Source organism: Rhinolophus sinicus, linkage group LG15 (assembly GCF_036562045.2).
Source record: "Rhinolophus sinicus isolate RSC01 linkage group LG15, ASM3656204v1, whole genome shotgun sequence".
In the NCBI taxonomy this organism is placed as follows: domain Eukaryota; kingdom Metazoa; phylum Chordata; class Mammalia; order Chiroptera; family Rhinolophidae; genus Rhinolophus; species Rhinolophus sinicus.
Genome location: NC_133764.1, coordinates 41,043,297 through 41,068,837, shown reverse-complemented (window position 1 = coordinate 41,068,837; position 25,541 = coordinate 41,043,297). Strand labels below are relative to the sequence as shown.

Below are 25,541 nucleotides of genomic sequence, written 5' to 3'. Positions count from 1 at the left end.
GATCTGAGAAGGGAAGGTTATTCTGGATTACGCAGATGTGCCCTAAATGCATCGCATGTATCCTTAACAGAGGAAAGCAGAGGAAGATCTGACACGCACAGGAAAAAGTTCATGTGAAGATGGAGGCAGAGATTGGGGTGATGTGGCCATGAGCAAAGGACCACCTGAGGCCCCCAGGAGCTGGAAGAGGCAGGAAGGACCCTCCCCTGGAGCCTCTGGAGGGATCACGGCCTTGCCAACATCAGTTTCAACCCAGTAGTGCTGGTTTGTGCTTGTGGCCTCCACAGCTGTGAGAATAAATTTCTGTTTTCTAAGCCACCCACTTATGGAAATTTGTTACAGCAGCCCCAGAATACAAACAGCAACAATAGGAAACACTTGCAGCATGAAGAGGGCCTTTAAGTAAGGTTATTTCATAGGATATATTTCACTAATAAAGTGATTAGAAACTTTAAAAAAAAAAAAAGCCACCATTCATTATCCCTGTTTCTGAAGTGGAACACGGAGCAATAATAAAATTTCGGGGCAAGGAATCAAGAAACCAGCAGACATGCTGACTGGTTTTGAGCCACACAACGCACTTCCCCAGGAGAAGGAGGATGGCCTCTGTCAGGGCAGATGGGCATTTTCTGATCTGTGGGCCTCAGTCCACTCCTGGCCCATGTGGACGTCTTCCTATCACTTCAAAGGGCATGGGAAAGAGAGCCAGAGATTCTGGCACATACATCAGCCACGGATGACCACTCCTCCCGGAGGAGGTCACTCTGTGACTGATGACCCTCATGAATGCAGACCGGAATGGGGCAGTGTTAAGTCAGCCAAACCCCAGATACCCCGTCCTGGCGACCATGAGCTACTGCCGCTTCTTACCCCAGCTTTAACCTTGCTCGGTGTTCCCACCTAGATGAGAATGACTAAGGTAACAATCTCGGAATCGCCCCTGCACCCCTGACTGGCATCGAACACAGAGCAAAGTGGGTTTCCTGCTACAGTCCCCAGTCACCTCACACAAGCTCTACCCCAAGTCTTTTCCCTGCTACAGAAATGCCCCCCATTTCTCAAAGTGGTGAGGACGCCCTCACTGCAGTGAGTCAGCTGCTTTCCTGGTGGACTTTGGCTGATGGCATTGACAGCACCTAGGATGGTGATGGCTGGAGTGACAGCAACTCCTTTGGGGCAGGGTGGACTTGGGAACGCCTCGTTTTCACCTCTGTCTTCCTCTCCACAGCCACTTGGAGGCCTCCAGGCCCAGGCAGGCTCGATTGTTATCGCGGGAAAGTGGAGTGAAAAGCAATATTCCGCTCTTGAGTTCTAGACAGAAGCAGCGGAAGGAGTATCAAAAGCCAAAACTTTGACTGGCAGGAGCCAGCCTTTTCTCAGAAGAAAAGTATCTGAGAATCCAAAGATCTAAACAAAGAAGCCACAGACCTAGACATTCCATCAACACAGCAACGGAGGGAGCCAGGCTGCCACCTTCCACCTTCGCTGGGACCATCAGGCTGGTGGGGGAAGGAGGCTTGGAAGTGAGGAGGGGCAGGGCCAGCCCAGGACACAGCACGGCTTCTGCGCAGGGCCTCAGGGTACGGAAGGCATCCGGTGCCTGGGACCCGCCTGCCCACCATGCAGAAGCGCCATCCTGCAGCACAGCTATCCTGCTCTGAGACTTTGCTTGGATCATCCGGATTACTCTGTTTGGCCAACATCCTTCAATAGCTCAGCGTCCTGCAGACACCCCAGTAGAGGCTGGAGCCCTGGGGCCCTGGGGGAAGGGAAGGCCAAGAACATGTCCATCGTGGGTAGTGGACAGAAGGACACAGCTGCTTCTGCTCACCACCACACCTTCTTCTCTGGGACCGGTGCACCTTTCCTGCAACAGCTGGGCCACCTCTCCCCAGTTCCCCGGACACATGCAGCTTCCGTTTCTTCTCAAGTCCACGTTCACTTCGACAAAGTGGTTCCCCACCAAAGGGAAGCATCTCTCCGCCTTTTGGCAAAACAAATATTACCGAGCCTGTAATTGACATTTCTTTCTGGATTCAATATTTGCCTAGATAATTCCTCCTCAAAGCTGTAAGCTCTGTGTCTAGGAAATTATTCTGCATGGCAGTAATTTTCACAGAGCAATTGAAGACATAATTGTACATAACACATTTTCAATCCAGACGCTTGAAAAGAGAATTACAGACATCTGGGACGTGTTATGGTGCGTCTGTTTATACTTGGGGTAGATTTTGCCAGCAGTGAGGGCCCTGCAAGAAAACAAGGTTTGAGTGCAGTTTGCTTTAGGGTTCAGTTGGCATCGCAATTCTCCTTTCTGCATATTCACCACCAAAGCATGCCTGCTTCTTCCTAGTACATTCTGTCTCAGGGTCCACTGTTTCATTTCACACAAATGCCACTTTGGTTTGCTATAGCACTTCTGTGAAGTGTGACCTGTTTCCTTGTTGTGTCAGTGTCCTGGGGCTGCCATGATAAATTGTTACACACAACAGAAATTTATCCTCTGGCAGCCAGTCAGAAATCCCGGTGTCCAGGGCCCACGCCCTACAGAGGTGTGTGGGGGCCTCCTTCCAGCTCCTGGTCACCCCAGGCCACCCACCGAGGGCCCAGGCCCCTGGCAGCCTGAGTGCTCTGTGAACACCAGGCCCTGTGCGTGCTGCAGCCACAGAGGCTCTGGGCGCTTCATTACAGTCCTTCTAGGGCACCAGTGGTCATCCTGAGAAGTCCTTCAATCAAAAGCAAAAAGGAACGGGAGAGGGAAAGAGAACCCTGCTTGGCCTGGTTTAACCTCGCGGCCAGGGATCCATCCACGGCAGCCTGTGCCATCGGCCACCAGCTACCACCATCCGCCTTCTGTTCCCTGCGGGGTCTCACGAACACTCTTCAAAGAGGAGGAGAAAAGGCCCTGCAGGGGGTTCCTTTCAACTTGCATGTCCCCTGTGTCTCTCCTGGTTGCGAACGCAGGAGGTAGATGCCCCCCCAGCATTGTGGTCAGCGGGTCAGCCCTTCCCTTCTCTGTCCATCCACAGCCCCTGGAGGACATCCTCAAGGCCAGCAGCTCCTGGAGAGGTCCTGTCCCCTCAAGGTTTAATGCTGTCCTCTTGTCCCTCCCAAGGGGCTGGACTGGCTTCAGGCCTTCCGTGACCAGCCTGGGCCTCGGCGCCATCATGTCTGCATAAACGTGTTGCCCCTGGTGTCAGGGGCCCTGAAATTGCCTAAATTCTGTAAACCATTAATGGAAGCTGAGGACATCTGGGCGTTTTCTCATCTCAAGTCATTATTATTTTTCAGTCCCTCCTTCTAACCTCCAGCGGCCAGAGAGACCTCAAACAGGTGCAACCTGGAAGGAGAGACCTTGCTCGGGGTCTTCGTGAAGCCAGCACCTTCCTGGTGTTATGTGTGACGGGTGAGGACCTGTCTGTTGGGGGCGTGCCTAATGACACCTGTGCGTGCACGGGGGCGGGGACGGGGGTTCGAGAGCACCTCGGTATTTTACCAGAAGGCGCTCCTTAGTACAAGCTGGCCCCCGAACCACACAGGTTAGAACTGCGCTGACCCACACGTAGTCGGGGTTTTCGATGGATCTGCACAGTTCAAGGCCAGGCCACACTGTTCAGGGGTCAGCTCGACAGCTGGGAGGCCGGTTTGCCAAGGACTGGCTCTAGTGACCTGCACGAATTTCCCACTGAGGGAGGTGGGTGCCTTGCTCGGTGCTGTTAGGCATCAACCATGCTTCCCACTTTCTGCCTCTACATTTCTTTTCAGGAAAAGGGATCTTTTTCAGTAGGTGACAGTTCAGGAGCAAAGCCTTCTGCCAACCCCACCCATGTAGGAGCACTCATCTGTGACACCTGAGACACGAGCGGAAGCAAATGAAATAAAGAGCTATATAAACACTGCAAATGGGAACGAACCAACCAACAACTCTACCAAGAAACAATGCACATTTATTGTTGAGAAACAATTCCTTACGTGCTGTACAGTGTTCACTTCATTCCTCCTGAACGGCTCAGTGACGTTTCCTTGCCGATTTGATCTGCTGTAACTGCTGGGGCTCAGTTCAACATAACTACAGATATCTTTGGCATTTTCTTTTCTTAGCTTCATAACTTGAGGGACATTTTATACAAAAAAAAGTAGATTTACAGAAAAATATGCATATAAATCACTTATTAATCCCAAAACGTAGTAAATAACATAGCAAAAACTTTATCAAATCCATTTCGCACACACACTGGGCAGATCTATTGTGCATGACCGCGAATGTGTCTGCAGCTTTTTATAAATTAGCATTTTGACGTTAAAAAGGAGGGTTACGAAAAGGCCCTCATAAAGTTGATGACTCTGACCTATCCAGCACTGTTTTCAGAGTCCCTTGAATTTACCCCCATCACACACATCTGACCGTTCCTACAAAAGCTGTTACGTTAAGGAAACAATTGCGCTGCGCTCACAGCAGAGGTGACATCCAAACTTCCGTGTCATCAGGAGGTGAGCAGAGTAGCCATTTCCCTAAACCAGAGCCTCGTGCACACCCACATAGAAGCATCGCAGTCAAGCCGCGGGGCCTGTTTTCCCTGCAGGGGTAACATGCTCACGGGGAGAAGGTGGCCGGCATTTCTCGGACCTGGAACGACCTCCGTGGTCCCGTGAGACGGCTCAGTGTCCTGAAGGGTCCACGTGCGTCTGGCTGGCGTCTGCCTTAGGACACTTTACAGCTGTTCCTGGCGCAGCGTCTGGGCGGGCTCTGGGGCAGGCGGGCGGCCTTGACTTTGCGCAGGCTGCTCCTCTTGTGGCCGGAGCCGGTGGTGAGGGAGTAGGAGCGGCCATGCATCACCCTGGCGTTCAGGCCGTTGGCCATGGAGAATGACTTGAGGTGGCTTCTCAAGGCCATGGGCAGCGGGAGCTTGTCCACCAGGTGCACGGGCGTGCAGGACACCACCGCTCGGCAGCACAGGTCCTGCAAGCTCAGAACTTAGGGAAGAAAAAAGACCCTGCTTAGTTCCTGGGTGCCTGGCACGGCCGACCACAAGGGCAGCCGCCTGCCTGTCTGCCCCCTTTCCCGGGACTTGGGGGCGGGTGCACTAGGAGAAGTCAGGGCTGAGTGCTGCCCCCCACCCACAGGTAGCACCTGGCAGGACTCCAGACAGACCATCCTGCTTTCATCACCTTAGACCCCACCACCTCTCCCTGCAGGTCTCAGAGATGAGCAGAGCTAGAGGGAGAGAGATGGTGACAAATGAGCTCCCCTCAGGGCTCATGCAACCACAGTTCGTGTTAGAGGTCGAGGGCTACAGGAAACATGGCTCAAAGATGACCCCCTTCTCAGATGGATAGCTGACGGCAAGAACACAAACTAGCTTTATAAAGACACGGTTGAGAGTGCACTCGAAAAGTGAATGCTGTAACAGGTTTCACCTACACCATTCATTTTGTGAGTCAGGGTCCCTGCCCAGGTGAGAGTGGGGATGGGGTCACTCCTGGGGACCTGTTGAGGAGGGGAGCAGAAATTACATCTCACTCCTCTGCAGTCACAATAACACCCTGACCCCTGAAGGTGTCAGACAAGAAACATGACCCAGGGGTTTGGTTCACTTTGAATCAAGGGTCCCAACAAACAGCTCGTTCAGAACAGTGGTTCTCAGCTGGGGGCAACTTGAGCCCCGGGATGTCTGGCAGTGTCTGGAGACATTTGTGGTTTTCACTCCTGGGGGGCAGGGGGCCAGGGGTGATGCTAAAACCTCCACAGCACAGAACAATCCTGTTCAAGTGGCTGTGGGGGACCCCTGACTTAGAAGGGATTTCATTCAATCAACACTATGCTGCCAATTCAATGAATGTAGATTTTGTCTTCTTCGTCTCTTTTTTTTTAAGTGTGTTTTTCCAGGACCCATCAGCTCCAAGTCAAGTGGTTGTTTCACTCAGGCGCAGCTCACAATGGCCTATGTGGGGATCGAACAGGCAACCTTATTATAGTTAAGAGCACCGTGCTCTAACGAACTGAGATAACCAGCTGCCCTTCTTTGTCTTTTAAAAGTAATATGCTGGGCCGCCCCGCCAGCCTGGTGGCTCAGGCGGTTAGAGCTCCATGCGCCTAACTCCGAAGGCTGCCGGTTCGATTCCCACATGGGCCAGTGGGCTCTCAGCCACAAGGTTGCCAGTTCAATTCCTCGAGTCCTGCAAGGGATGGTGGGCTGTGCCCCCTGCAACTAGCAATGGCAACTGGACCTGGAGCTGAGCTGCGCCCTCCACAACTAAGATTAAAAGGACAACAACTTGACTTGGGGGGAAAAAAGTCCTGGAAGTGCACACTGCTCCCCAATAAAGTCCTGTTCCCCTTACCCCTTACCCCCCCAAAAAAAAAAAGTAATACTCTGACGCGTTACTCAGAGGAAAATGGTGACAGCCACTGTTTCACAATAGGTTTCCATACTTTTTTGGATACATTAACACAGAAGAATTTGAATATTATATCCCAACTGCAAGTTATGTTACATTAGAAACACCCAATGCAGTTCTATTTCCCAAGTTCCTTTGTAGACAAAATAAGTGGAAAATGAATCAATCCTAATGTGATGTGCTCTTCCCAAAACCATGGGCATGAAGGTCGCCTGGAAGCACTCCCCTCGGCGGTCCTGTCCTGCGCCCCCACCCTGCCCCATGGCGGACGTCCACGGACGCCCAATTCACTAATGCCTTCAGCTCAGCACACGCAGATTTCGGAAATGCCTCGTGAGCTGTGATGATGATTTCTCTCCAGCTTAACACACTGGCTCCGAGAATGGGCCCCGTGGTCTCGAGCGCGTCCTGGAGGCCGGCCAGCAGCCAGTGGTGCCCACCTTTGCTCGGCCGCCACAGCCGGTCCATCCCATGCCGCAGCAGCACGGTCCTGGCCAGCTCCGTGAAGGACTCGGTGATGTTGAAGTTGCAGAGGGAGCTGACCTCGAAGAAGGTCACGCCCAGGCGCTCCGCGAAGGCCTGTGCCTGCTCCGTGGGCACCTGCCGCTTGAAGGCCAGGTGCAGGCGGTTCCCCACCAGGATCTTAGGGACTCCGGGGGCGTGCTGGTGGGCGGAGGGAAGGCAGGGAAGTTACTCGCGAGAGCTTGTGCTGTTGGCACGTGTGTGCTGGGGTGAATGGCGTCCCCCCAGATTCTCACTGACCAACCCACGTGGCCTTATTTGGAAAGAGGGTCTCCACAGATGTCATTAGTTAGGATGAAGTCATCGCAGGGGCCCTAAGCCAATCACTGGTGTCCTTGTAAAGAAGAGGGGCCACAGGACACACAGGAAAAAGGCCAACTGACCGCAGAGGCAGACATGGAGACATGTCTACAGGCCAAGGACACCGGGACTGCCAGCAGCCCCCAGAGGCTGCAGAAGGCAGGAAGGATCCTCCCCCAGGGCTTTGGGAGGGGCACAGCCCCGCGATGTCAAGTGTGGGGCTTCTGGTCCCCAAAATGTGGGAGAATAAATTCCTGTTGCTTTAAGCTCCCCAATTTATGGTGATTTGTTACAGCAGCTGCCAGAAACTAACACAGTGGGTTTGGTCCTGGCCACTCCATGTCCCCATGGGCAGCTGGGCTGGTCAGGGTGCCAGCAGGCATAGCTTGGTCACTGCCTGTCCATCCACCTGACCACACAGCAGGACAAACTGTGTCCTGCCCAGGTGCAGGGCTCAGACCCCTGGGCCTCGTGTCCTCAGCACGAGGACCCCATCCTGCGCTGGGAGGTGACATGTCCCCCTTTGCTGAAGCCCCAGCCCCCGGCCCACTCTCACGAGCCCGTATGGGCACCGAGCCGTACCTCATCAATCTCCTTAATCCACCGGTTGATGCCATCAAAGGACCAGCGGTTTGCAATGTCGTAGACCAGGATCGCACCCTGGGGGTGAGGGGGACCAGGCTGACCTCACAGGACAGACACAGGCGCAGCTCTGGACCACACGCCAGCCTGTGGCCACTCAGCCAGACTCACAGCCAGTGAGACAGCTCTGTCCTTACTCCAGCACGAGCGGTGTAGCAGCTGTATGATTTCTCCACTCTCACATAAGCTCACTGGTGAGCCCTCCACTCTCCAGGAATGTTAGGGAGTCAAGTGCCCACATCCACAAGCTGCTCCAGGGGTTAGGAGCACGGGGGCTGCTGAGCACAGCTCAGGGGAGCAAAGCCCCACCCCCTGGACAGAGTGCTCGCATGCACACACAGGGTCACAAACACACATGCGCACGTGCACAGATGCAACCAGGAGCACAGGTGCGCACACACACGCATACATGGAAACATGCACACAAACACGGGGCACATGGATAGACACATCCATGTGCACATAGCCGCACGCACGTGTGTACAAGCACAGAGGCACACGTGCACATAAGCATGTGTACACGTACACCTCTGAACACACGTGTGTGCATGTGCATAGAACGATGCATGTGAACACACACAACACGCATGTGCCTCTGTACACGGTGCACACGCACACACATCGCCCCGGTGCTGAAGGCCTGTGAGCCACCAAACCCCGCGGGGCACACTGCCAGACGCTGGCACCAATTTACACAGGAAGCGCAACTGCCTTGTCCCCGAATGCCATTAAGGATGAATGTCTGTGTGACCTCCCCGCTCGGGGGACGTTACCTGTGCGCCCCGCGAGTAGGAGCGGAATATGGTACAAAACCTCCCTTGCCCGGACGTGTCCCTGGAAGGAAAAGGTGTTGGAGACCGGTAAGGAGGCACCTTGCTTCTCCCTGACAACAGGTCACTGCACTCGGGAGCCACAGAAAATGCCTGTTACAACCGTCAGTCGGTGGCTGTGCCACCAAAAGCCCAAGACCCCAACACAGCGGTCAGTGGTCCCCTGGATGATCGGGACACAGGTTCAATCTCTTTTCTAATCGTCATTTTGTAAGTCAAACCAGAAAAACTAGTGATAGGTTTCAACATTGTAATTCTGACATTTAAATAAATCTAATTTAAGTTTTTAAAATGTTGTGGCATTTGGAGATAAAGCTGTGTGGTAAGGGATGCGGGTACACACGGGCGAGGAACGGGCGGAAGGATCTGGCGGGATCCCTCGACCTCTAATTAACTGTGAGTCACCCACATGAAGCGGGCCCGGCCGACAGGCCCCCAAGTTTGTCAACACGAGGGACTGACCCAGGAGCTCCCTGGATGGACGGCAACTCCAAGAAACAAGTCAGGACAAGAATGGGTCCTGGTGCTCACAGCGGTGGCTCTCGGACCTGCAGACGCCGTTTCCCGGCGTCTCACATGGCTTCTCGTCTGAGGGTGACGCCGACACACGTCTGTGTGGGCCATTAACACACTCGTTTCCAGGGGAGACCCCTCGGGGACGCCTGGTGGGTCTGTGGGCCCAGTGAGCAGTGAGACCAGCACTTCTCCTGTCACCTGTGGGTGGTGACCTCCCCCCCCCCCACTCAGGACAGCAGGGCTGGGGGACGGGGGCAGCAGAGGCCGGGAGGGACCCTCACGTGCTGAATGGATCAGAATGCCCCATCAGCCCCAGCAGGGCCTCAGGAGTTGTGGTGGAAGCTGCTGGAAAGTCTGTGGGCAAGGACGGCCCTGTGAGAGCTGTGCCAGCTGTGCACTGAGGCTTGCGGCTGCTGCCCAGTAGGAGCTCTCGATGCTGGGGCGCAGTCAGGGCAGCTCACCTGGCCCTGGGCCGAAGGCCCCACATGGGCGCCCAGGCTTCAGACACATCCACTGGTGGACGTGGGGCTTTGACTGAGATGGGTCGCCCAGACCAGAAAATAATTGGGAGCTGAGAGCCGGTTTTAGATGGGGGGTGGGGTTTGGACCTTTAGGAGGAAACTCAGAGCAGCTGTCACCCGTGAGAGGCCTTCTGACCTGAGTCGAGCAAGTTTGGGCTGAGAGCGGGGGTCTTAGGTGGTCCCGGAGGAGTGAGAGGAGGACAGACTGGAGAATAAGCCCTGCAGTGCTCAGGGCGGGAGGAGGGAGGGTGGGAGCGGACCCAGGCTGCTGGGGGTGGGCCCCAGGCTGGGCAGTGGGAAGGGACGGGCGTTGAGGGGACATCTGCGGAGAGGCTTCCCCGCTGCTCCCTGGAAGGGGCAGGTTGGGGGCCCAGAGGAGGAGGGGCTCCCCACTACTGGAGGTGTGTGGGGCTTGGGGAGTTGTCCAGCATAGTCAAGGTGTGGAAGACAGACGTACAGGTGGCTCAGGAGAGGGGACGACAGTGGCCAGGAAAGCTGCATGGGGTGCGGCCACCCAGGAATCGGCCACAGCGGGAAACCCCTACACCCCAACCCTGGGGCTGGAGGGGCAGGGGCAGGGGTGTGGCCCGAAGCTCAGAGCCAGGGCAGCCAGGCAGCGGGGGACCAAGGAGGAGCCGCAGCCCTGAGCCACTGGAAGGCAAGCCAGGCCGGCCCCACCCAGCCTGGGTCTGGGTTGGGCCTCAGGGAGTGACCCCTCCTGGGGCTCGGGAGGCTGAGGCACAAGGAGGCCACGGGCTCTGGACTGACTCCAGGCCGCAAAGCCCAGGTTCCCGTCCCCTGGACCAGGGCTCAAGCTTCGGGGCCCAGACAACGGGATCACCCCCTCCTCTGGGGAGCTTCGGGCCGGCAGGTGGCAGGCCCAGGGCCAGGCCTGCACAGAGGCCATGAGCCCGACTCACCAGAGCTGCAGCTTCACACGCCGGCCGTCCAGCAGGATGGTGGTGGTCTTGTAGTCGATGCCTATGAAAGAGGGTCTGCAGCTTAGATGCGGCTGGCAGCCAAGTGTTTCCACAGACTGTTCTGAGGGGCGGGGCAAGAAGTTCTCACAGGGCAGGGGGATTCTCACAGTGCAGATTCACGAGATCATTTACAGGGGCGGGGTGGGGCTGGACCCTGCCGTGGGTTGCCCCAGATTCGCCCCCACACAGTGGCCTCCACCTCTCCTCTCCTCTCTCACCACCAGCCCCACTGGCCCTGCCCAAGGGAGGAGGTAGGACCTGGCCTTCAGCCCCATGAGCTGTCCTGCAGCCCTGGTGCCTGCAGACATCCCATCTCGCCTCTGGTCACTGCCGACCTCCTCCCGCACCCCTCCCCCACCCTCCTCCAGCTGCCCCAGCACTGCTCCCACGTAAGCGGCTAAAACACCGAGATGGTTTCCCCCAAATGATGACACTAAGAATGTAAAGTAAGAAGATGTAGAATGTGAAATTAGATATGAAGAATTATCTCAACCACACAAAGACAAAACTTAGGTGTGCATTTGTGTGTGTGTGCGCACGCATGTGCAGAGGGGATAACTGAGGACCAGACCCAAATTGTCACTAGAAATCACTGGGCTTGGTGAACACACGATGTGAGATATTGATGATGTATTACAGGACTGTACACCTGAAACCTATGTAACTTTGCTAGCAATTGTCACCCCAATAAACTTTAATTAAAACAAAAAAGAAATCTCTGGGCTACGTTTTATTTCAACATTTCTCTATTTTCAAGCTTTCTTCAATGAACATGTATTTCTTCTAAAATCAGAAAAAGCAATAAACATTTTTCAAAAGGAGAAAATTTCCTCCCCGTTCCACCAGAAGCCAATTTCCTGCTTCCCTGAGAAAGCCCTCCTGTGTTCACAGAGCCAGCGCCCAGCGGGACCCATGAGAGTGGGGAAGTCATTGAAAGAGCATTTCTATTAAGTGAGTACAGAAAGCAAGAAAGGAGAGTCCGCTTCCAGAAGGCAGATGCCAGGCAGTTTCCAGGCACCAGGACCCCGCTGCCTCTGAGCTCGGGGCCTTGACTGGCTTCAGTGCCCAACAGCATCCCTCAAAGCGCACGGACCCACATGAGACCAGCCTGAAGACACTCTGGGACGTGATCAGACTGAATGTTTGGACAAGTACAGCTGACTTTGGGATTATAAATCTGAGGGGAAAGCACTGGCGGGAGGGAGGGAGGCAGCCGGGAACAGAAGAGAGAAGTGCTCTGTGAGGGCCTGACTGGGGGAGTCCTGGTGTGGGTGTCAGGTCTTAGCTGCTCTCCTCCCAGAGGAAAACCTCAGTGCGACCAGCACAGGCTCCTCCAATGTGCAACACAAGTGTCGTTTCCAAGTGCTTGCCGCGCTCCCTGGAAAGATCCAGAATGTTGGACTATGCCGCCTCACCCAGAAAAAGCCCAAGGAAAAGAATGTCCTATTAATAAAGTCTCCTGTCTTTGAAGTGGTTGAGGGCCAGACATGTGCCTGGCGGGAGTGACAACACATGCAGCCTTGTATTTGAAGGCACAGCATAGATTTTCCAAAAAGTTTAGGTCAGTAGCTTCAGGCCCTGCGAGATCACCCTTTGGAGCCACGGCCAAGGACGTCTCCCACGCCTTGAAAATTCCCCCCACTCTCCAGAAGGTAACTTCAAATGCCCACGTCCTTCCCTTTGTAGAGGTCAGCACTGGGTGTATATAGTGTGACATACACATGCATGCACGCATATAATAAACAAACAGAATACGTATGCGTGTATGTAATACGTAAATGGAACACGTATGCAAAATAAATAAACAGAAAGTATTCGTATATAATAAAAGCAGAATATTAACTGTACTTGTTCAAGAAGATACATATTCTAGCAACATCCAAGTTATTTTGGGAAACATTTTGTTTCCCTTGGAATGCTGAAGGATTGCACCGTCTATAGGAAGCAGCACGCACACTTGGGAATCTAGTCTTGCATCTGGAAAGAACTTTGGCCGCGGCACGCCTGTTTCCAGACAGTGAGGGGACCCTCACCCTTCACAGGCTGCAGGTGGTTCACGTTTGTCCTCGAGGACAGGAACCCACTGCCAGGCTGGGCGGGTGACCTTGATTTAGCAAGTGTCCTCATGTACTTGTTTTTTAGGTCCAGACAATTTTTAAAAACTCTTCATAAATATAAAAGAATTCATTCCTGAGGGTCTTTGTAAGCACCCTGTGAGTTTTTAAAACTACATTTGGTTTTTCTTTCCATCAAAGTCACGGATACGCACGATTTCAAGTGTCAGTCATCCTGAGACCTGGTGTGGAGATAGCAGCACCCCCCCCCCCCCAGGGGCCGCCCTCGTTTTCATCTTTTCAATCATTTCATCATTTCCTTTGATGTGTGTCTCCAGCGGTGTAAACAACATTGTTATATTCCTACCTCCTGACTTTCCAGTGCTAGGCATCGATTGACTTCCCGCCTTCAAGATGAAAATGTAGTTCTTTCATCGACACCCCCGCCTCTATCGCCAGCTGCCCCCCTCTCTCTCTCTGTAAAACGATGTTGCTATTTTAGTTAAATCAATATCCAAATTTCGATCAATTTGACCAAGTCAACACTAGCCACAGCTGGACCATGTGTGACTCTGTGTTTATTTTTCCTTCATGTACATTTTGTTTTGACTGGAGTTAAAAGTTGTCCTTTTGTTTACTCGGTTGGTTTTCTGTGCATTTCTCAGTAATTCATCCACACACTCTCACCCGTTATCTAAGTCTCCTCAGTCCTTCCAAACATTCAGGTGTTTCCCCTCCTGGGGCATCTTCCCGAGCGTCTGTCCTGCTTCCCGGGGACTGGGGACCGGCAGTATCACTGGCCTGGGCCCTCCATCCTCCCACCACTGGCTCCCAGTCTCCCCCTCTTGGCTTATTCCTTCCTTTGTTTTCCAAGAAGGGTGCGTGGAAGATCGTTTTTGAGACTTTGCATGTCTGAAAATGTCTGGTCTGCCCTCACTCTTCATTGCATTTGGCTGGGCACAGAGTTGAGGTGGGAAATAAATCTCCTTCAGAAACGTGCAGATATCGTTCCCTTAAGGTCTGCCTTCCAGTCCCAGTTGGGAAGTCACACACGTGTCAGAGTGAGTCTTGCTCCTTTGAACACAGTCTGGATCCGCCTCTTGGAAGGCAGGGGCAAGAACAATAGAGAGACTCCTGAATGGCCAGAGCCTGGACCCAGCCGTGCCTGAAGCCCGCCCTGCCCCCAGCTTCCTGCACCTAAGGCTGCAGGCTCCTCTTCGCTTAAGCCACTTTGAACTGATTTTTTCATTTGCACCAAAAATGCCCCGTCTGATAGAAAACCCAGGAAGCAGTGTGACTAGAGAAAGGGACAGAGAATGTCTGACACACGAATCCTGGGAAAAGCTACAAAAGATGCATTTTAACGTCTTCCCAAAGAGAAGTACAATAAGCTCCACGTTCCCGAACTTCACTAACAGTAAACAAGTACTTAAAAGAAAATGTAACTGACAGTGGTGACTTAATTATTAGCCATCATGTGACCTCTTCTGGTGGCACTCCTCCAGAACAACCCGAGGAAGTAACCTGCCCTCAGCAGACAACCCTGGCAGCAGGGGTCACGCAGGCGATAGCTCGATAGCTCGCTGCTCACTCATGTGGTAGGAACGACTCAGGCCCATGTGGCCTCCACAGCCCCAGTTTCCTCTCGGGCGGGGACTCCCAACCTTGTTCTGCGTCCACCTGTCCAGCTGTGCGGCCCCCTCCCAGACATGGCACCTCCCTTTCCCCCTGTAACTGAGAATCTGGGACAGGGCAGAGCAGGGCAGTGGGTGGGAGATGAAGTGTGAAAAACACACTGCCACCCCACTGGCTATGCAGGTTGGTCTCACCAGGCAGGAAAGGTGAGCCCAGAGATGGACTAATTCAGTGGGGTTGCCCACCGGTTCCCTATGTAGGACTGTGCCCAGGACCGAATCCCAGTCCTGACAACCAGCCACCTCCTCATGCTCCCCTGTGCCTCAGTTTCCCCTGCCACCAGGTAGGACACACTTGCCACAACTACATAAAGTCTTGTGCCTACCATCAGCAGCAGCCTCAACCCAGCAAAAGCTCTAGTCTTCCCCAGACCTCTGGTTTCCAGAGGACAGACCCTCTAACACAGCTGTGCCTGCCACAGAGAAACTCCCAAATCACACCCCTTCACCGCCAGGTTCAAGGTCCCACTGTGAGAAGAACTGCTTTTCTCCATAAACTTATTTTTGGACCATTCTCTTTTATTCTCTGCAATGTTTTCTTTTATGTTTTCTCCCACTTATGTGTTTGCTCTTTTCATATTTATGCCCTCTTCTCTGATTCTGTGATGTGGGACCTCACATTTTGGTTCCTGAGAACCTATCATTTTGGGGAGTCATAGCGTCAGTGTATAATTCACATTCGCTGCCTTTGCTAACTCCTCAACAACTCTGTCCATCAAAAATGAAATAAAAATACACGAAACTTCTCGAACAAAGTCTGTCGGAATGTTCGAGTGAGTCAGAATAACAGAGGCAAGAAGAGATAATTTTAGCCTTCTTAAGGAAAGAGGGCACGTCATTTGCCAAGCCACTGCACACTTTTAGCTCCACATGGTGAATAAATAATTTGGTGGCCCAGGTCAGTCCCCCGACCTGCCTAATTCCATCAGTGAGTAAGCAGACACCACACGAGCCATCACAGAGGAAGACCTGCTCCTGGTGTGAATGTGGGTTCAATGCCATTCACAAACCGATTCATGTCTGAGAGCCTGACTTCTGAGAAATGTGTCTTATGCTGAAAGGAGACCGGCGGCGCCCGGGGCTGGGGCAGGGGCTTCCTTTGGGGGTGAGGAATGTTCTGCCACCAGGAGTGTGGGGGCTGCACACGTGACCATGCCACACATCACTCGGCTTTGCACATCAAAACGGTTTGTGTTATAGTGTGTGACTTTCACCTCAAAAATATGCACATAGGTCTCCTGCCCAGAAGCCGACTCTGCCTGGCTTCTCGGATAAGAAGGGGGTGGGGGGTGGCAAGGGCAGGATATTGGGGCTCTGCGTGGGAGAAGCAGGGAGGCCCCGGGGCCCAGGGACAGGCTCCCAGCTTCGCTACAGGCGCCCTACGCCCAGCCTCGGGGGCTCCCTGGTGTTTCTAAATAGCGGGGGACTTGACGAGTGCCTCACCAGAGGACTCCACACTGGAGGCAGTTACTCGGCTCTCTGCACAATCCACCCGGCTCCTTTTTAATGAGGTGACTTAGCAAGATGAACCTGGTGTCACCCATGGGGTCCCATGGACAAACTTGGACATGCAGCCCGCCTCGGGCTGGTCCCGGGACATGGCCCCCACCGCGCCCAGCCCATGGCGGGGAACAGAACAGATAAGGCAGGAAATTCCAGGCCAGAAGCTATGAGAAGAGGGAATTCCCACGGGGGGCCTAGGTTCCCAGTTCTTCCTTCATGAAAAGGAAACCGTGCATCTTGGCAGTGTCACTATCGGTTCTGGGCTGAACAGCATCCCCCAAAATCCACATCCACCTGGAACCTGTGAATGTGGCAGTTTTTGGAAATAGGGTCTTTGCAGATGTGATCAAGCTTGTTGAGGTCACACTGAACTAGAGTGAGCCCTAATCCGATGCCCGGTGCCCTGACGAGGACGGGGAGATTCGGAGAAGGCCGTGCAGTGAGGGTGGCGGAGATTCCGGTGCTGGCACAAGCCCGAGACGCCAAGGGTGCCAGCAACACCAGAGCTGGACCGGGACCGTCCCCGGGAGCCTCCGCAGGCCTCAGACCGCTGGCCTTCCCATTTGTGGAAATGAATACACCGTCCAACACAACAGCCACTGCAACCCCCGCCTCCCACCACCCGCTCCCCGCCGGCCAACACCCAGAAAGAGGGGAGGTCCAGGGCAGGCTCCCGTCCGTCCCCTAACTGTCCCCGAGTCTGACGATGCTAGCTTTGCGTCTCTCGGACAGCAAGCCCATGTGGTTTAAATTATTTAAACCCACACTATGCATCCGTGGTCCATCTTCTGGAACATGCACATCACGGTAAACCGGAAGAAACAAGTTTAACTTCCTGATGGTGTTTCTTCATCTAAGAGGGAGCTGCATGTTCCTCACACCTACCCATTCCTTTTTCCTATTGAGACAACTTTTAACCGGATGGATTAGGGTCAGCCTGAGTTTAATGTGTGTGATTATGATTCTACCTCTGCTCACTTGTTTTCACTTTTTTCCCCCACCAGACAAAATGCCAGTCCCGTCAAGCAGTATCTCCAGAACTGAACAGGTGATTCTGTTTACCAAGCAAGGGGCACTGACCCACTTCAAGAACCTGGAGAGCAGCATCTCGGGCAGGCAGGGCACACAGCTGACCAAGACGCTGGAGGCACCGCAGCCGGCATGATGCAGACAGTGGGACCAGCTTTGGAGACGCTGGAGCTCCTGTGACAACCTGTGGGTGGACAGCACAGCCTTCCAGGGCTAGTGGGGAATGTGGTCAGGCCCCCGGAAGGAGGTAACCCTGCCCAGCCCCTGGGACCTGCTGTCAGAACAGGACTGCCTTTTACATGGTTTGTTCGGATGTGATAAAATCTACATCTCTGATAGTTTTAAGCCCAAGCCCCCTGGGCACTGCACGTCTTCCCAGTTTGGGCTCATACACAGATCTTTTGCAGCCAATTAAGCTGAAGAAGCCTGGGGAGAAAGTTGCAAAAAACGGTTCCCCCCCCAAAAAAAAATCTCTTCACATGCAGTGGCCCACGGCTTGCAAATGCTGGCTGATGCCCCCGCCACCTCCCACATGCCCTGCTGCTTCTCTTCACCCCAAAGGGCTCGGCGCTGGGGAACCTGAGCTCCTGGGCCGGCGAGCAGGCAGGACACCTGGCTGTGGTGCCCGCTGCCAGTGACAGAGAACACGGGGCGGCGAGTGGGCCTCCAGCCCTGGGAGCTGACCCTCTGCCCGGGAGGAGCCTGGGCTGGCCGGTTCTGACCCCTCACTGCCCCTCACCCGAAATCAGGCTTGCCCTGCATTGGGGAGGTCGGACTAAAGGTGCGGTGACCACTGCAGGGAGGGGACCTCACCGGACACAGAGGATGCAGGGCTCAACTAAAGGCTTCTAACAGAAAGTCTGATACAAAGTCAATTTTGTTATGTTCAAATATGTGGAAGCATTTACAACATAATTAAAAAAACCGAATGCATTAAAACAAGGTATGGAGTGTCCACAAGGCTGCCGGGAAGGTGAAGAGAAGACGTCTCTTCTCCAAGGAGTCACTCCGTCACGTAGACGGAAGACAGTAAAGCAGGACCCGACAGAGACGACTTGACAAATCGCACCTTAAATCTATCTTCAAGTGGTTGCCAAGGGAAACCAGCAAAGCAGCTGTAAACCCAGCAAACCCACCTTGTGGGCACCGTCACACAGGCAGTGAGCGGGGAGAGAACCCACAGCTCCTGGTGGGGCCTGTGCGTGAGGCAGAGAGAAAGGAGAAAACCCACACCAGGGGCACTTTAGGGAAATAGCTTTGACACGCCTTGCTGCTTTGCGGGAAGGAAAGCACCTCTCTGAGCCTTTTCTAAACCTGGGGGGCTGCAGAGGGTGTGATCAGCAGCGGGGCCCCGCACCCACCCCTCGTCCACACTCCAGCTATGAGACACTCTGTGATCTTGAGGGAGTGACCCTCACTGGGCCCTTCATTCCCAATAAATGGGAGTTATTATTAGCTCTCAGCAACAATGAAACAGAAAGATGGGATTTTCCTGCGGGGAAAGGGAGTTGGAGAACCAGCCAGGAGAATGTAGTCAGAGAAGACAGTCTCCTGGGGGGCGGAGGGGAATGGGAGGCAAGAGATTGTAGCATTAAGTGTCAGTTTGATCTACTTCCCTCCCCCCATCACTAATGAAATCAGCAATGAGCCAAGGGAAGGGCACCGAGCAGGCGGCGGGGACATCACCAGTGGAGCCAGGGGGAGGCAGGAGACCCGGGTCGGCAGACAGGCAGCGCAGCTGCGGCCCGGACCCCGCCTGCTCTCCCAGAGTCTGGCTGCTGAGGCCTTTTTCTCTCCACTTCTGCCTGGGAGAAGCAGGACTTCAAGAGGAGACCAAAGTGAGGCTCCAGGGCCAGCAGGGAAGGGGCAGGACCAGAAGTGTGAGATGTCACTGCAAGAACGGAGACCCTCTCCCAGGGCAGTGCAACCTCAGTGGGGCCACAGCCCCAGGGAATGAACTGGAACACGCCCTCTTGGTCCTTCCCCTGCGCTCAGGTTGCAGGACAGTCTGGCATCCATGGCCCTTCCCTCCAGCTGTGGGCCCAAGATGGAGAAGCCAGGCTTCACCACACTGTGTCAGAGCCAGGAAGACACGCGGGTGGAGCCGCCTCAGTGTGAGCAGGATGCAGGGAAATGCAGCATCACAAAGGGCCAGCCCAGGGCAGACCCACCAGCAAAGCAGAGAGCCCACGTGTGCTTGGCACACAGGCAGACTGCTCGCCCATGGCACAGAGCCAGAACGAGGTGGTGCGGTCCCGGGCTGTGGCCTCGGAGACAGCACAGTGCAGGGAAAGCCAGTCTCTCCAACTGGATATCCACTGGGAAAGAATTGTGTCTTGACCCCGACCTGAACCCTCATTCCAGCCAGAAAGCAGCCATCACTGTCGAAGGTGCAACAGTAACAGCAGGGCTTTCTCGGGAGAGCAGCTTTGTCAGCCAGGTGCAGGCAGAGCCTTGCCACCCAGGACAAAGCCCTAACCACAAACAGTGACCACTGGATTGTGTTAAAGTTAAGGGCTTCTGTTTATCCAAACACTCTGTCAAAGGAGTGAAAGGGCAAAACACAGGTGAGAGTGGGTGTCCACAATACATATTTCTGACAAAGGACTCGTGGCCAGAACATATTTTTAAAACACTCCTACTAATCAACAAAAAAAATTCAACCTAATAGGGAAAACAGACAAAAGACTCAGACATTTTACAAAGGAGGAAATCCAAATAAACATAAAAAGGTGTTCAATCTCATCAGTCATCAGAAAATTGCAGATTCAACTACACGCTTTCCAGAATGGCCGGAATGCAGAAGAGAGCGCATGCCAAGTGTGGGTGGGGCTGTGAGCCACCAGAACCCCCGTTCTTTACTGGAGGGAGTATAAACTGGAAAATGCCTGGGGAGTACCTGCCAAAGCTAAACATCTGCATACACATGTGTCTAATACTCAGCCATTCCAGCTTTAGGTCTATTCCGACAGGAACACATCTTATGGATGCCCAAAGACACTAACAGGAATATTCCTTCAGAGCAGAGCTAACTCTAATGGTCAGAGATTGGAAAGCACCAAAATACCCATCCCCAGCAGGCTGGATAAGTAAACCATGGTGTATTCACACAGGGCTATGACACACGTGACATGAAGCCTGCCCCACGCATCATGGAGCAAGAGGGGCAGTAAGTGTATGACTTCACTTTTATGCAGAATAAATACAGGCAAAACCACACTACGCTGCTAGAAGTTGGGACCATGGGTCTGCTGAGGCCAGGGTGGTGATGGAGCACAGCCTGGGGCTCGAGATCGTGTTTTGTTTCTTAATCTGGTGCCGGCTACATGAGTGTTAGGTTTGTGAGAATTCATGGGGCTATGCAATTACAACATGTACCTTTGTCTATATGCATTCCATACTTCAGGAAAAGGTTATAAAAGAAAGGAAAAAGAGACAACCCAACCTAAAAGAAAACATGAGCCAAGGAACAGAAAGAAATCCATCCCAATTCACGCAATAAAACTGCTTAATAAAAACATTAAGGTGGTAAAATAAGAGTTCAAAGAAGAGGTTTTTTTAATTGAAATGAATTTTCTAAAGAAATTTTTAAAAATTGAAAAAAAGGGAAATTGTAAAGTAAGGGGGAAAAAATTGCACACCCAAACATCGTTACTGACCTAATATAATAAATTAGAAACGGTTTACTAAAATCAAAATTACCAAGAAATAAGAAAGGTGTGAGATAATCACAGAAATCCAGAAGAGAAAGACAAAAAAGAGCAAAGCAATTAGAACAAAGTGAATGGATATGGAAGACAAATAAAAATGATCCAACATAAGGATAATTGGTACAGTCGGCAGCATGATGTCCCCCCAAAGGTACCCATGTCCTAATATCCTGAATTTGTGAATATGTTAGGTTGCATGGAAAAGGGGGGTGAACGTAGCAGATGGAATAAAGTTTGCGAACCAGCTCACCTTAAAATTATCCTGGGGGTTGCCCTGGATTATCAAGATGGGCACCATGTAATTAATCACAAGAGCTCTTAAAAGTAAAGATGGAGGCAGAGAGTCAGTGTCAGGGTGATATGACATGAGAAGGACTCAGCCAGGTGCAGGCAGAGCCTTGCCGCCCGGGACAAAGCCCTAACCACACACAGTGACCACTGGATTGTGTTAAAGTTAAGGGCTTCTGTTTATCCAAACACTCTGTCAAAGGAGTGAAAGGGCAAAACACAGATGAGAGTGGGTGTCCACAATACATATTTCTGACAAAGGACTTAAGGGGCCATTGCTGGCTTTGAAGGAAGAAGAAGGAGCCAGAAACTAAGCAATGTGAGTAGATTCTTGCATTTGGAAAAGTCAAGGAAACAAAAAGCCCTAGCACCTCTAGAAAGGAACTCAGCCCTGCCCACACCTTGATTTTAGCCCAGTGTTGCTTTAAGCCACTAAGTGTGTAGCAATTTGCCCAGCAGCAGTAAGAAGCTAATACAACTGGTGTCCTTGAAGTGAAAACACCAACAAATGTAACAGAAGGTGTTTTAAGGACATAAAGTAAATTCCCTGAAAGTAAAAAAAAAAAAATGTGCAAATTCAAAGAGTACAAAGTATACTAGAAGTTCAACACTAATTATTCAACTCTGAGACGTGGTCTGGTTAAACTAGTGACCTATGAGGCAAAAGTAAGAATTCTTTAGAAATTCAGGAAGAAAAGGCAAATCACCCACATGGGGGAAAATATCAGCTGACTTCAGGCTTTACCACAGCACATCCAACATCAGGGGACAGTGGGACGACAGGTACAAAGTGCTGAGGGAATGAAAACATAACCTAAGAGTATTATACCCAGCCATGCTATCGTTCAAAGATAAAGGCAATGGGCAGACAGTCTCAAACATGGAAACACCCAGGAAATACTCATGGACCCTTCCTGGAAAATAATGGAAAATTAAATGGCTAATTAGAGGGACAGCAAGATAAAGAGCTGACAGACACAGAATGTAAAAGGGCGGTGATGAGTGCTGCATCCTCAAATGGTGAGTTATTTCTGAGCAATTACGGCCATTGCAGCTACAGCATGGAAGTGAGTGTTCTAAACCTGGGCAATGTGAAAACAACACCCAGGCTACAAAACTCAGGTGCTGCATAGGTGGAGGGGATGAAAACGTGAAGCTGAAAACGCTCACGCCTCTCAAAGCCAGAAGCACTCACATTGTTTTGACATGAAACGTGATTTTAAAACAATAATATTAACAATGATAACAATAATAACAATAATAATTTCAGCCTCCTACAGTTTTTCATAATCTCTTTTCTTAACCCTAGAAGAATCTTCCAGTCAATCAAAACCCATGAGGGGCACACTGATGACACTGGTTCTTTTCTGCAGTGTCTCAAGCCAAGTGGACAACAAAAGGTGTTGTGGACAGTGTCCTTCAGCCGAAGTCCTCCCTCTGTGTCAAGGGAAACTTTTAGAAGAAAGCATTGTTTTTGAGAAGTCCTCAGTTGAGCATGTAACAAAAAGGAAGTAATGCAACAGAAGCGCAGTGAAGCCCTTATTCAAACCAAGCAGACAGAAGGCTTACAAACATTTTGTGCACATTCCTATTTGCCCCACATCACGATAGAATTCAAAGCGTTCTGCAGCTCCTTCCCCCAAACACACAGCTTTGAAAGCACCACGCTTTGTCTGTGGATGTTTTGTTCCTTCACTTCCACTGTGGCTGCTCCATGCACTGACCCCAGCCCCCAGGACTCAGCTGCGGAGGAAACATCCCTGCCCTTTTGGAGCTTAAACTCCAGGGCTGTGCAGCAGCCCAATGTCTCTGCTCTCCTGTAGGTCACTAGCCACACATCCCTGTTGAGCACTTTGAAATGCGGCTAATATAAACTTTTGTGTTTCATTTTAACACAAATTGACAAAGCCACGTGTAGCTAATAGCATCATGGTGGGCCATGCAGAATCTGCTGCATTTTCATGACCCCCCCCCCAGGTGACTCTTCTGTCCATTGTGATTTGAGGATGAATCCAGGCTCTCATCATCAGCTCATGCCCATCACCTCAAACTCTCCAGCTCTCTGCCCACTCCCCTCTCCCCAGGCCACTCTCCCTAAGATTCTCCCGTGCTCCCACTGTTTTTCCACCTCATGGTCCCTCCGGCTGACTCTGCAGACCATCTTTACATCCCCTGAGGCCCACACAGCCCGCCCAGGGTCCTGCCACAGCCTTTGCCCTTTAGGGACGTCCTGCACCCTTACTGAGCCCCATTGAGGGCTTGACAAAGCCAATTAGATCTTCAAATTAAAAAATAAGAAGACACCCCACTCCCTGGGCTGCCCTTCTCTGCGCCCCAGAATCAGACTGCAAGCCCAGGAGACAGAGAGGGTGGCCTGACACGGAGCGCTAGGGTCGGTGGTGGGAATGTGGTTCACACGCCCGGCGTGACAGCGGAAAGGTGAGCACGCACGACGCACGGGTTTCCGTCCACGGCCACTTAACCTGCACCACCACAGCAGCTGTGCTGGTAAAGGCCAGGACTGGCCTCCCTCCCGCCTCCTGGCCCAGGCTTCCGCCCCCGCGCGTTCCTCTCCTCTCTTCCCGCCCTTCATGGCCTCTCCAGGCTGCAGCTCTCAAACTTCGGGGACTCTCAGCGTCGCCCGCTGCCCTCGCGCTCTGGCAGCTCTGGGCTTCCCCTCGACCTGGAACCCGCTCTCCTGCACCTCCTCCGCCCCAGCCGCACTCTCGAGGGTCACTTGGTTCCTTGCCTTCCCAGGCCGGTCCGCCTCGGCGAGGAGCATCTCGGACACGCCGGGAACCCTGGAGAAGCCTCCGGATTCGTGCTCTCGAGTCTCCTCTCCCTCCCCTCCCATCCCACCCACGCGAAGAGCCGCCACCTGGGAGCTTCGCCCGCTGCGCTGGGATCCTACGCTCGGATCGGCTCCCGCGGTCTCCGCAACCCCCACGCGTTCTTTCCAAATGCGTCGTGCTCACGTGGGTCGCCCTGCGGGGCCACCTCCCCAAACCCCGGCCGCGTCGTCCCCACACTCTCGCCGCCCCGCAGTCATCGCCAGGTCGGGAGGACTCCCGCGCCCGCCCAGCAGCTCGCTCCCGCCGGCGCGCAGAGCGCAGCGAGAGGATGGAGGACGCGCCCCTGTGCCAACTCCAGGCCCGCAGCGAGACGCCTGGGTCCCGCACGTGCGAAACGGGGTTGCAGCTGAGGCCGCCGGAGCAGTGACAGCCGGATCCAGACAGAGACGGGTCCGCCGCGAGCCCCGCACTCCCGCTACCCCCAGGCGCACCCCCAGCCCCGCTCCTCCCCGGTCCCGGCCCCGCGCTCACCCGCCGGGTGGCCGTACGGTGACTCGGCTGCGCCGTCCTGCAGGCTCGCCAGGATCTCGCCCTTGCCCACGTCGCTGTCGCCCACCAGCAGGAACTTGAGCAGAAAGTCGTACGCGCGGACCGGGCTGCCCAGGGCGCTCATGGTGCCGCCGCCGGCGCCGCGCCCATGCCCGGCCGACGGGACCGCACTGAGGCGACCGCAGGGCACACAGCCGCCGCACGAACCTGCTGTCCGGGGATCGTCGCCGCCCCGCGGCCCCGCGCCTGACAGCACGCGGCTCCGCCCCACCGCGCCATTGGCGTTTCGCAGTTGCTAGGGCGGCTGCGTGTGTTCATTGGCTGCGCTTCCCGTCCATCTGGCCGTCGTCTCCACCTCCTGGCTGACGCTCACCCGCCAGTCCCGGGAGGATGCGAAGGCCGCGGCCTACAGAGGACGGGAGGTGGGCCATGGGCGGGGCCGAGAGCAGTGACGCTACTGCCACAGCCAATGGAAGTCCGGGGGCGGGGCGGGGCGGAGCCCGAGAGGGCAGGGCTGGGCACGCTGCTCTCGCAGCCCACGCGGTGCCGGGCGAGCAGAGGTCTGGCCTGGCGTTTTCTCTGCTGCGTGGGCCGGCGGGGGTGCCGAGGGCCGGTTCGGTAGGCAGACGGGTGGCCTGGACGCGCGGGCCAGTTTGCCTGGAGTCAGGGGTCTCCATCCGGGGCGAGCTCACGGTGTCCCCCGCGGCTCCTCCAGGGCCTTGTCCTTGTCCCAGAGCGACGCAGCCTGTGGGTGCACGTGTGCACGTGTTCGTGTGTGGCCGCTGCGCGTGTGCGTCGGTGCACGTGTGTGTGCGGCGCTGGGGGACAAGGCAGGGTGGGGCGCCTCCCGCCCCCGCTTCCCTTGTCTAGCGAGCCGCGGGCGCTAGGCCTTCTGTGCCCGGAGTCTGACCTGGGGAGCGTCTGTCGGAATAAAATCCTTCCCGTGCGAGTGCCCGCTCTCTGACGTATCATCACATTTTCCTTCCTTATTGGGTCAAAATACACAAGAATCGTTTGATTTGAGGAGAACCGTGACGCGCGTGGGCTGCATTTATTTTACCTGCCGCTGGTTGTGGGAGGATGGCTGGGTGAGCGGGGCTCAAGCCCACGGGGGTGTGGCGGTGGGTGAGGCCGGCACACCCGCTCACACTCACCTTGGGGGTGTTGGATGCCTGCAGGCTCGTGACTGTTGAGACTGCCTCGACCCCTGGG

The 25,541-nt window shown here is 53.9% G+C and overlaps 1 protein-coding gene across 2 annotated transcripts; it reads right to left on the bottom strand.

Annotated features, from left to right (window-relative positions):
* Positions 1–3,927: 3,927 nt before the first annotated feature.
* On the bottom strand, positions 3,928–24,727 carry RAB40B (RAB40B, member RAS oncogene family). Of its 2 annotated transcripts, none has more exons than XM_074319687.1 (6): positions 24,312–24,727; positions 10,651–10,771; positions 8,637–8,697; positions 7,804–7,881; positions 6,840–7,062; positions 3,928–4,974 (listed from the first exon to the last, which is right to left on the bottom strand). In XM_074319687.1, the coding sequence occupies exons 1-6, from the start codon at positions 24,451–24,453 to the stop codon at positions 4,703–4,705; spliced, it is 897 nt and encodes a 298-aa protein (XP_074175788.1). In that variant the 5' UTR covers positions 24,454–24,727; the 3' UTR covers positions 3,928–4,702. The 2 variants fall into 2 exon arrangements, with proteins under 2 accessions (XP_074175788.1, XP_019591212.2); XM_019735653.2 differs by having other exon boundaries at positions 10,651–10,711; positions 24,312–24,721.
* Between the last annotated feature and the right edge of the window lie 814 nt (positions 24,728–25,541).

Excerpts from the sequence above, each read along its gene's own strand:
- RAB40B (XM_074319687.1), bottom strand. The coding sequence starts at position 24,453 with ATGAGCGCCCTGGGCAGCCCGGTCCGCGCGTACGACTTTCTGCTCAAG. Across the intron at positions 10,772-24,311 it reads ACCGTACGGCCACCCGGCGG|AACAGTCTGTGGAAACACTT; the intron begins GTGAGCGCGGGG and ends CCCGCCCCTCAG. Across the intron at positions 7,882-8,636 it reads CCTACTCGCGGGGCGCACAG|GGTGCGATCCTGGTCTACGA; the intron begins GTAACGTCCCCC and ends CCTCACCCCCAG.